We start from the raw sequence: 11,900 nt of genomic DNA on the forward strand, positions 1-11,900 counted from the left end.
CTTTCATTCACATATTGCTTATTAAAAGGTCTGACATATCAGCTGTGCAATACAAACTGCAGTATGCTTAATACATTTTTCTTCAATACCATATGCATGAAATTGTGGAAAAAGTAAAGCCTGTATCAATGCAATGCAGTTCATGTGATATGATAGAATACATTTTCTTTTAACAGGTAGATTACCAGATATGTACATTACATAACAGACCAACCTGATAATCAGATCCATCATTTCTGATCCACTTTATGTTTCTGTTGATAAGAGACAGTTCATCTCTGACTCCACCAAAGAGATGTCCACTCACTAACAGATTGTCTTCAGGTTGTTGTTCTGTTCATGACGTTTGGTCAGAGACACCAACATGCTCCTCTACTGCATCAGACAGTCTTCAGTCTCTGAGTAGGACAGCCAGTGTTGATCTCTGGATCATAACAAACAAAAACATAACAATGAGAAATGGAACGAAGGAATACATTTTTACTACAACTCTAACAACAAGCCTCCATTACAGAAATGTAGAGTTTCAGAGATATTTATACTTACAAAATCATTTTTGGAGCTTGAATCTTCAAAGAATCCATGGAGGGTGAGGGAGGGGGAGGTTAGGCTGACGACTGGAGATTCATCCTCAACCAGACTGGTTCTAATATATACAAAAAGGCAATAAAAGGATTAAAACATGCTGTAAAATGTATATAAGACAACAGTGGGAATAATGCTCTCAACGTGAAAAAACCTTTTACATTTTTTCAAAGGAAAAAAATATCAGAAAGGTTGATAAATCTGACGTTCAATATCATGAAAAAACACACTCCAGATTATTACAGATCTGTTCAAATTAGCCAATAATTTGACTGAATGTTCACCGGCTTGATTTTTTCCAACACTTATACTCCACTAACATTTGGCATGCTAAGCTAAATATGCTAACACCGAGCCGTGTGGCGAACGTGACGTCTATCATACAGGTTGAGCTCAACTCAAAATTATAGTTATAAACCATCTCAGAAAAAATGACTTACCAAGCGTGGTAAACACCTCAGACATGTGGAAAGTAAATAGTCCTGAAATGACTTGGCTTCTGTCGCTTCGCTTCGGTAGGAATCTGTGATTCTGGGGCGGAGTCAGTGAATTAACTCCTATAGTCGCTGCAGGAGTTCAGAGTTAAGAAGTAAAGAGTTATTGATTCTATTTTAACATCTCTAGATTTGATAMGGAAACACTTTGTTTTAACACTGGATTTTAACTACTAGTAATATACACCCCAGAGTTACATAAACAGAATGTGACTCTATTAGAGTAAAATTAACTCTGCTTTTGCACAAAGTCTAACACCAAAACATTTAACACTTTTGAATTTGCTGTGTGGGTGCTTTCTTCTGCTTCTTTAGATTTCAATGGCAGCTTGCATCCATTATTGTTGCACTACTGCCTTCTATTGTATCCTAATACCTCAAATTCTCATAATGATCCCAGTATTATTTAAAAAAACGAAAAATATTTTTCCTCTCAATGCTATTTAACTGATCAAGAACATTCTCAAATTTCAATTTCCTATTAAAACCTAATTCCGTTTTAATGGGCGCTTTCTTCTTTTATTTCCAATTTTGACTTCCAATGATTCACTTCCTGCTAAACAGCCCCCTGGTGGTTGAAGAAAAATACACATATAAGCTGCATGGTTCAAAGCTTAGGAAAAAAGTAGCGGCTTATAGTCTGGAAAATACGGTATATGAAAAAAAATCAAAACACTCTCTGGTATTGTTCAGGGGGCCGGACCAAATGTGGAGGCGGGTCGTAGTTTGGGGACCACTGCTTTAGATCAACATAAAAGATTATTTTTCTCTTTTTTATGCTCTTTCCTTTGATTTATTATTTTGTTTGTATTTCCTTTTAATTCCTGTAAAGCACTTTGTATTGCCTTGTTGCTGAAAATGTGCTATATAAATAAAATTACCTTTACCTTTATCTTTCATTCTTCAGGTAATTCTTTATATACAGAACAGAAACCACCAATCTAAAAACAAATTAGCTTAGTGGTTTCAATTGGAGACAAATTGAAACCAATTAGATTAGATTGGTTTCAATTGGTCAATTGGAGACCAATTGAAACCAATATTCAAACTTTGCATGAATGTCGCGATCTCACTTTATTTGCAACTACTCCGTTTGCACCACTACTCCATTTCGCTTCTCTTTCACGGTTACTTGTGCAGCTTTACGTTGTTTCTCAGCAACAAAATACTGCCCATAATTATTTGTTGAAGATGTGAAATTTCTAAAAACAAAGGAATGTGATGTTGCTCTTCGGTTTTTACGTTTGGAAGTTCATTCCCTTTCACATAACCGGAAAAGCCAGTTTTTACATTTCTCTGACATTCGGAAAATATGGTTTACTTATTTTAGCATAATTCCGGTTTTACTAGGCCTATTAACACAATTTAAAAACTGGTGTGTAGTTAATAATGTGCATTTTAAGCACAAGTTGAAAGTCAGACTGGGGAAGGCGGAGTTTTGCTGCTACATCGCTGCAAATCAGACATGTTAAAAAGTCGAGGATAAGCCTATAGACCCTTATGGTTTAATGTATCAATACTCGCAGATGAAAAATCAATATCTTCCGAAGGGGGAAAAAATAGATAAATATTGTAGAATCGATTTAATTATACAGCCCCAGGTCTTGAATATGTCTACATTTTCAACAGAACATTTCTAAGGAAGAAAAACTGGGCAGTATTGTCTATTCATCCTATGTATATTGTATGTATTTATCCTTCTTCATTCCAATTTTTTTTTTCATCTGTCTCCCTCCCTCTTTCAATTTTTATCAACTGAATCTTTCTAATTATCAGGTTTATTACCTTACCAAGCTCATAGCCAAGATGAGTATTTTCCCTCTGACAGCCAAACCTGGTCAAACTCTTTATTCTGTGGCAACTGGATTTTAGCTGGTGTCGGGGTGGTCACGGCACTATTTTGTACACTTTGCCCTTTGCCTGTAGCGGTAGGACAGTTCCTCCCGCCGCTGCTAAAGCCCGTTGCGCTCTTTTAACTTCGCGTTAAGCACGTGCAAGAACAGTCACATTGCTTTTCTTTGACTTTGGCTGTGTTCTTGCTCTTTAAATAGATCTCTTGCGTGTTTCCAGTCACAGAAGCCCGTTTCAAAGCACCACTGACTTTTAGCATCGTTTAAAATACGACATTCAAGGCAAAACACAGCCGCGGTGGAAGGAGAATAAATCAGCCTGTGTTTGGATGTTCTCACCACTTGGAGCTGGCTTTCAGAGCGATATCTGACTGGAGAGGAGACATTTGATTTTTTTGTAAACCTGTTCCGATGCTTTAAAATTAACATCCATATTTTGACAGCTCCCTGCTTCTTGCTCAGGCTGAACGCCCGAACCCGAACGCTCCACCACCTCTGACTCATTAAGCACCAGATCGGACACAGCTCCCGGTTCTGGTGGGGACCGTAGAGCAAGGCTAACGTTTTGAGACGGTGGTTCTGTTCCATATCCAATGTGAGGTTTAGCTTGAATATTTTCTTCACCACTTCTCTGTCGCGTTCTTTTTTTCCGTTCCTGCGCTCCACTGTCATCGTGAGAAATTACTCCTTGATGCTCCTCCCCAATGCTAAAGACACTTCAAATTTGGACCAAAAATAATTAAGCATTCATGATGGATGTTTGCCAGAACAAATCAGACAGTTTTTCAACAACACCGTCAAAATTTTCTTAGTCAGTGATAAAATTAAGGCATTCTGACCTTATTCATTCACAAAAATACAACGTATCATTCGGGGGCCCCAAAGCTCTGGGGCCCTGGGATGGAGACCCAGTAAGCCCATGCTAAAATCCGGACTTGCTTGTAATATAACTGTAATTTAAATTTCACTAGTCAAAACTACAAATCTCCTATCCAAAAGATGGCCAGTAATTCATTGTGGATATCTTGAATTGAAATCTCCATGCAAATCAATGGTAAATCTGACGACATTAAATCTAGTTAGAATGTAATTAGAGATATCTTAAATCACTGAAATGTCTGGTCATAAAATAATTTGAGATACCTGGAATGTAAGGCCGGTAAAACTGAATTTATGTTAAAACTACTTGCCATAGTAGAACTGTTCTTTAAACCAATCGGCTTTTAGATTCGCCTTCCAAGGCCTGCTGAAATGCCTGGTAGATCTGATTTGAGGGTTAGAGCAAAACTCTCAGCCCAAAGTTTTGCTGGCAAAGCAGCACTCATCAGCAGCCTGCGCTTCTCATATTAATATGTATGAATTTGTTTTTATTTGACATACAATGGCTGATGGAGATGGAGAAATTGATATGATTTCAGAAGTCATTAAAAATCCATTTTTAGGACAAACTTTTTCTAAAGGGCTGGACATTGTATAGACTGGAGAGTGTCTGTCGTGAGCAGTACCATTACATCTTCTGAGAAGCATTATAGAGGGAATGGCTGGGATTTGCCAAGAATACAACAAAGAACAAGCCATAAAAGGACTTATTGATGGAACTGAAATGAAGATATTAGCTCTATGATGGTCATTTAAGTTTTCATGCGTAAAGAGAGGAGGATGGAGTTTGTGTATAAAGAAATAATTAGCAGCTGAGTGAGTATTATGTGCTTTATTTTTTCTCTTTTTTTGCCACAGTTGGTTTTAGTGTAGAGGTTTGAAGTTGTCCTTACTGGATTTCTTTCTTAAATAATACTATTCACTCTCAATAGGCAAAAAAAATGCTCATAATTAATTATTAGGCTAATTGATGAATAAATAGTTATTATAAAGTTTATTTGATAGGGACAGACACATATCGACATAGACAAACTGATTAAAACAGCAGTCCCATGTTTGCATCATGGTGCAATAGCAACAGCTAATTCACAGCACTTGTCCCTAGATGGGCATTTAAAAAATAACTCTAAAAGTTGAAGTGATAATCATTTAAAATAGCACAAAATAATGCGTAAAATATGTAACCCCCTTATGAACAGCTTTTTGTAGTAAAATCATAGAAAAAATATATCATAAGGAAATCGACATAAGGTCTGACCAGTCTTCTCTCTGTGTTTATTCGCATACAGTACAATTAGTTAGGATCCATGTGGTCACTTGGTTTGAATAACACATTTCAGCAGCAGGCTTGAAAGTCAGACTGGGGAAGGCGGAGTTTTGCTGCTACATCGCTGCAAATCAGACATGTTAAAAAGTCGAGGATAAGCCTATAGACTGGCGGTTCTCAACATACTGATGTTGATACCAGGGCTTCCTTTGTATACTAGACTTTGTTACATTGCGCTTTTTGTTTACTGTAGTATTGGTGGCTTGCATACTTGTAACATTATAGTGGTGGATTAAATTGGTAAGCTCCCACTGAAGGCCCAGGTACCAAATGCACAGCTGCCACTGGTGTTTCCATGAGGACAATAAGTAAAAATGGTTAAAAACTTCACAATGTCATAAAAAATTTCCCCTTGTGGATGGGCCCTGTCACAGCATTGAAATCATTTCTATCTGGTTGACAAGAGTGCATCCCAGTCTCCAGCCTAAAAAACTAAGCAGAGCTTTTTCAGCTTCCTTTGATTATATTTTCATACTTCTTATTTTCATATGTTGGAAGTGTAGTAGATAGGTGATTGTAAATATTGCCTTAATACTTTGTGTCTGCAGCTTAGCAACAACTAAGTTTACACCATCTGTTATTCACAAGCACTGCTAATCCACCCCCTATATCTTCCATCACCTTTTATTATGGTAGATCTGATTTTTCTTTATTTTCTTTGTAATGTGAGATCCAACACTTGTTTGTGTTTCAGGGGGATCTGGTTGCTGCAGGGGTCCTGTCTGGAAACAGAAACTTTGAAGGGCGAGTCCACCCCAACACCAGAGCTAACTATCTGGCTTCGCCACCACTCGTTATAGCTTATGCAATAGCTGGCACAGTGAGGATAGACTTTGAGAAGGAACCTATTGGTGAGTTATGCTGCTACTTAGCAGCAAAACAAAATGTTAGGTAGGGTCTCCTTATTCTATGGGTGTTTAGATCAGCATTAGGATAAAAGATAAGATCATCTGTAAAGATATATCAGCTTCCAGTCTTATCCCTACCTCATCACAGAGTATAGTTTTTATAATGAGACAACAACATACCTGCTTCTTTAAAATGGCTATAATCTCTTGAAGATTTTAGGTGACTTTGTCCAAAATGTAACTTTAAAGTTAACATTGGCATTATGGGATAGCCCTTCTATTTGACATTACCTAAAACAATGAACATAATGCTGCTGGTCTCAGAACCTATTGAAAATGCCTGAGTTAAAAGGTCAAATGGTTCAAAGCTGTGATGAAATGGACTTTAAGCCAGTGGAGATCTGGCTTTCTGTCAGTGAATTTTATACAAAGTACAGTGTGTACTTTGTACTTTAGCCAATATTTATCAGAGTTTGCGCTGATAAGCAGATCTGATTGCTTGCATGTGACTGTAGTGCCCAACCATTTCTTCATGGTCACATAATGACCACAAATATGAATGAATTTTATTGAACTTATGTGATAGACCAACATAAAGCTGTACATAATTGTAGCATACACTCTGGCAAGTTCATTTTTATTCCTATTTGATTTTATTGATATTCGATATTCTATTGATATTAATCAAATTGAAAACTATGGGTGTCGATTTTGTTAATTTTGGGAGATTGGCTGATGCTTACATGAGAACCCAATCTTATCCGCTGATATCATTTCCCTCCACAAAGATCTGAAAACCAGCCACTGTCTTCTTCTGCTCTGCAGTGAGAGGACTGACTGTCCCGCCCAGCAGGGTTAGCAATAGTTGTCAGTTGTCATAGTAAGTCACTGTTGCCAACTTAACAACTTTTCAGACAAAACAATCGATATCGGCAGGTCAGGTTCTTTAAAGGTTGATGATTAGCCAGAAAACTGCAATTGGAGCGCCTGTATTGAAAACTTTTACTTTTCAATGCACTGGACCTGAATTACACTTTACTTTCACATTTGGTAAGGTTTGGTGGATATAAAAGATGAAGTTGCACAATTGGGATTATCATGATGTAACAGAATTAACCTTTAAAAAGATAATCCCAAGTGTTACTTTGTGACTATTCCAAATGACTCATTAATTAGCTGGAATTTGAATGTCATAGTTTGTCCCAATATACCAAGAATAACCCAATATACAGCTCAACATTGCTGGGGGGTTTTCAGTTGACCTCAGAGATTTTTACTTTTATCATATAAATAGCTAAAACATCAAATTCAAATAATTCTCTAAATGTCATCCTTCCTCTTCTCCAATGCAGCTGTTAACTCAGAAGGCAGACAAATCTTCCTCAGGGATATCTGGCCGACTCGAGATGAGATTCGGGCAGTGGAGAGAACATTTGTCATTCCATCAATGTTCAAAGAAGTCTATGACAAAATTGAGGTGCTATCAAATGCATTTCTAGTAAATATACTGTAAAAAAACAATCCAAACCTTTAGGGTCTAAAAATATATATTTTTTTATTGCAGAAAGTGAATGATCGTTGGAACTCTCTGGTGGCTCCTTCTGATAAGTTGTACACCTGGGATGATAAATCAACCTACATCAAGTCACCACCATTTTTTGATGGATTGGTAAGGAAGCTTAACTATGCACCTCCTCAAATATTAACACATAGAGTAAATTGCAACAGCCTTTTGGTGCAACCAAAGACATGGAAATAAACTGTCTCTCAGTGATATAGAGAACTCTGTAGTTCTCTACTGTAGTGCACCACTTTCATATTGTCTGACCCCACGTAAGAAAAAAGTTCTGCCCAGAATGTGTGGCGAGAACAGCCACTAAAACTTTATAACCAACAACAAAATTTAATTAAAATTTGAATTTGAATTGAAGCCACTGAATGTTTTTTTTTCTATAAGTGGAACACATTTCCGTTTTGTAAATGTGCAACTGTTATGTGACGTGCAAATGTGCCTAACAAAAAGTCAGATTCACATTGGCAAAGACTCACCTTTCACCATCAGAACCTGGCACTCCAGACTTCACTGCTCTGCTGCTGTACAAAACCTCTTTGGGACTTATTGTGTAAAATTTCCATTTTGCACATTTTTACATTTCCATTTGGGTTTCTACAGCTTCTAAAAGCAGCACAAATGCTAAAAACTACCCTGTCTGTCTTTAGCAATAAGTTAATTTTGGTGTCTGGAAATTAGCCATTTTTAAAAACCTCCAGAAAATAACATCACAAATCATCAGGCACAGCTGGGCTGACGCTGTTGGGTCCGTTCTGTAAACACAGGAAGGCTAACTTTACCTGAGTAGTTGTTTATCATATTGTGTTTGCCTGTTGTAATTTTAGATAATGCCACACTGTGTCACTGTTTGCTATAATTAAAGCAATGCAAGAGAGCCGAACAACTTCCGAAGGATCTACATTTGTTCCCTCAACATTTCTCTCCAGAAGATTTTGAGTCATTTGTACGACAAAAACTGACTCTAATAGGTGACGTTTACCTTAATGAGCTAAAAATAAATGCCTTGCCAACAGTTTTTATCCACAAAGTGCCTAAACCCCGCTGCCACCAGAGCGAAAAACAGCTGTTATTGGACCAAACACAGAGCTGTAGAATTACTTACTGGATCACACAATTTGACCAGGGGTATATGTCATTCATTGTTACATTTATGAAGCTGAAAGTGGCTGCAGCAGCAAAACACCAGCTCCTGTGGCCAACTCTGTTCTCTTCCTCTGTTTGTTCCTTCTCATCTTCATTGTGATTTCTACATTCCCATCGATTTCAATGCACTCTGGTTCAAATTGAAAAGGCTTAAAGATGTTACTCTTGTCTGATTTGGCTGGATGGAGCTAGCGCAGTCAGACCTAGAGACGTCATTTACCCAGAATGCAGTGCACCATGAACAACATGGCAACATTTGTGGGACAATGAATTAAAATGTATAAAAACGAAACAACCTACAGTATTGTAAAAACAACATTGTACTGGTTTTACATTTAAAATAAATATTTCTAAAATAAAGTCTACTGTTACAACTAATCATGGATCCTGTTAAGGAAACATAATAATAAGTCACTTTTAAAACATCAGGCGTTGCTGTGTGGTCTGAGCTCTGACCTGTATCTCCTGGGCTTTATTCAGACCATGAAGCTGTCGCCTCCTGAGTCTATAAAAGATGCCTACGTTCTGCTGAACCTGGGTGACTCTGTCACAACAGACCACATATCTCCTGCGGGAAACATTGCCAGGAACAGCGCTGCAGCACGCTACCTCACTGAGAGAGGGTGGGTTATCTGCAAACTGTCATGTTTGCACTTTTAGAATCCTAAAATCATTAGCATCATTAGCTCTTTTAATCTTTGTCCTGCTTGGATTGAGTTCTGTGGTTTCTAGTTTCTGCCTAACTGTTTGTGTTTTGACAGTCTGACTCCTAGAGAGTACAACTCGTATGGCTCTCGGAGAGGTAACGATGCAGTCATGGCCAGAGGGACGTTTGCCAACATCCGCCTCTTTAACAAGTTCCTTGACAAGCAGGCACCCCAAACCATTCACCTTCCTACTGGAGACACGGTCTGACTCTAAACCAGTTCTATACTAAAATTACAACAGAACTAATTTGTTACATGTCTTTTTTTACACTAAAAAGATCAAATTTAACAAAATCATCTTTGATTTTGGCTTCTTTCTGTTGTGATGGTTCCTTTTTTCTTGCAGCTTGACGTTTTTGATGCAGCCGAGAGATACAAGCAGTCCGGTGTCCCGCTGCTAGTTCTAGCTGGGAAGGAGTATGGCTCAGGGAGCTCCAGGGACTGGGCTGCAAAGGGCCCGTTTCTCCTGGTGAGCTGCACATCCCATCCTTTTTTTTAAACAGAGGGATGTGTATATGTAGTGAAAATGGCACTCTGCTCCAATCAAAACTAGAAATGCTAGAAAACATGAGGCCTTTTGGTCCATTTCTTCAACAGTGTTTCTGAGATAATACAACATTATGCTGTCACTATATACTTAAGAGAAAGTAGAGGTATGTGATTTTATAAAAGTTTGTATTAACAGTGAAACCAGAATTTCATCAAGACATAAAAGCATATTTTTTGAAGAATGAAACCATTTCTAACCTTATTTTAAGAATCTGAGTCATGCTTGCGTTGGAAACTAAATCATTTTAGACTTGACTTAAATTTGTGCCCTAAGTACTTGACTTGGACTCCTGGTCTGAAACTTTAGTCTCAGTATTCGTTTTTATTAAAGTGAAAGGAAGCTGGTGTGTGAGCTCCATATTGCAGCTGCTGCATGTTGTACTGTAAAAAGATAAGCTTGATCATTAGCCAATGATGTTGGTGGTAGTGTTGTAGTACTCGAGACCGATCTTGGTCTAAAGACCGGTCTCGACTTTTTGATGGTCTCGGGCTTGACCACACTTGGTTTCCGTCTTGTCTCGGTCTCGGGCGTTGAGAACTCAGAATTTTATTTCAAGACTGGTCAAGACTACAACTGTGGAAATATCACAAAATTGCCAGCATATTGTCCAGTTTATTCGTTAACATCTTAGTTTTCGCTGGATGCAAAACATGCAGACTAAAATCCAAGCAGTAACGCGACTTACTAATTAAGTGTTTCTGCACTCTAAAAAGAAAATAGTTGAACCAACTTAATTGAATTGCTTCTATGGGTAACAAGCAATTCAATTAAGTTTATCCAACGTAATTTATTAAGTTTAACCAATTCAATATATTATAATCATCCAACTCAATAAATTTGTTTAAAAAAATTAACAAATTAAGTATGTTTAAGCTGCACAGTGGCGCAGTTGGTAGAGCTGTTGCCTTGCAGCAAGAAGGTTCTGGGTTTGATTCCTGACCCCGGTCTTTCTGCATGGAGTTTGCATGTTCTCCCTGTGCATGGTGGGTTTTCTCCGGGTACTCCGGTTTCCTCCCATAGTCCAAAAATATGACTGTCAGGTTAATTGGTCTGTCTAAATTGTCCCTAGGTGTGAGTGTGTGTGTACATGGTTGTTTGTCCTGTGTGTCTCTGTGTTGTCCTGCGACAGACTGACAACCTGTCCAGGGTGACCCCGCCTCTCGCCCGGAACGTTAGCTAGAGATAGACACCAGCAACCCTCCCGACCCCATTAAGGGACAAGGGTGTACAGAAAATGGATGGATGGATGGATGTTTAAGGTAACAGATTTAAGTCAGTCTTACTCAAATCATTTAGTTTACTTATCCAGTCATTTTGACCACTCAAAGCACTTTAAACTAGAGTCACATTCACCCATTCGCACTCACAAACGCTCACACATTTATACACCAATACGCAGAGGTGCCTTGCCCAGGGGCACATCGACATGTGGCAGGAGGAAGCTGGAATCAAACCTACAACCTTCCGATCACAAGACGACTACTCTACCCACAGAGCCACGGTCACTTACCAGGGAATCAGTCCCTGGTAAGCTTGAGTCATGGTGTCAGACGTGGGATACAAATATGGTATTGAACGTAATTATTTCAAGTAAAGTTAAAGTAAAGAGATAAATTCAAAATAAAAAGGTCATTTAAGGAAAAGATTTGTAACTTTTAAGTTAGAGTTGTCTGTTACTACCCAATAGTAAGTCCCGCCCACTCCTCACAACTCTTTGGACTCACTACTGCCCAGTTCTCTGTCTAACAGGTCCGGAAAACCCCCAGAAACTCGAGTCTTACCCTAGAGATAGTTTGTGGAGAATTATCTGTTTAAACTGGGGTCGGAAAGGACTCGTCTAGCTCTGACTACCTTCGATCCAGAAGTTATGACCCTTTGCAGTTGAAGAGCAATCCGCTGAGTAGCCCTCACAGCGACATAACCCCTACAACCACTCCTGTTAAC

The 11,900-nt window shown here is 38.4% G+C and overlaps 1 protein-coding gene across 1 annotated transcript in view; it reads left to right on the forward strand.

Moving 5' to 3' along the window:
- The window catches only part of aco1 (aconitase 1, soluble), a 71,601-nt gene that overhangs the window by 39,286 nt on the left and 20,415 nt on the right, over nucleotides 1–11,900 (forward strand). Inside the window, exons 14-19 of the mRNA XM_008434831.1 lie at nucleotides 5,830–5,986; nucleotides 7,336–7,460; nucleotides 7,548–7,652; nucleotides 9,180–9,322; nucleotides 9,461–9,608; nucleotides 9,753–9,875. Of these exons, the coding sequence (XP_008433053.1) occupies nucleotides 5,830–5,986; nucleotides 7,336–7,460; nucleotides 7,548–7,652; nucleotides 9,180–9,322; nucleotides 9,461–9,608; nucleotides 9,753–9,875 (801 nt within the window). The remainder of the gene's footprint in view (nucleotides 1–5,829; nucleotides 5,987–7,335; nucleotides 7,461–7,547; nucleotides 7,653–9,179; nucleotides 9,323–9,460; nucleotides 9,609–9,752; nucleotides 9,876–11,900) is intronic.

This window comes from Poecilia reticulata, linkage group LG18 (genome assembly GCF_000633615.1).
Source record: "Poecilia reticulata strain Guanapo linkage group LG18, Guppy_female_1.0+MT, whole genome shotgun sequence".
Taxonomy (NCBI): Eukaryota; Metazoa; Chordata; class Actinopteri; order Cyprinodontiformes; family Poeciliidae; genus Poecilia; species Poecilia reticulata.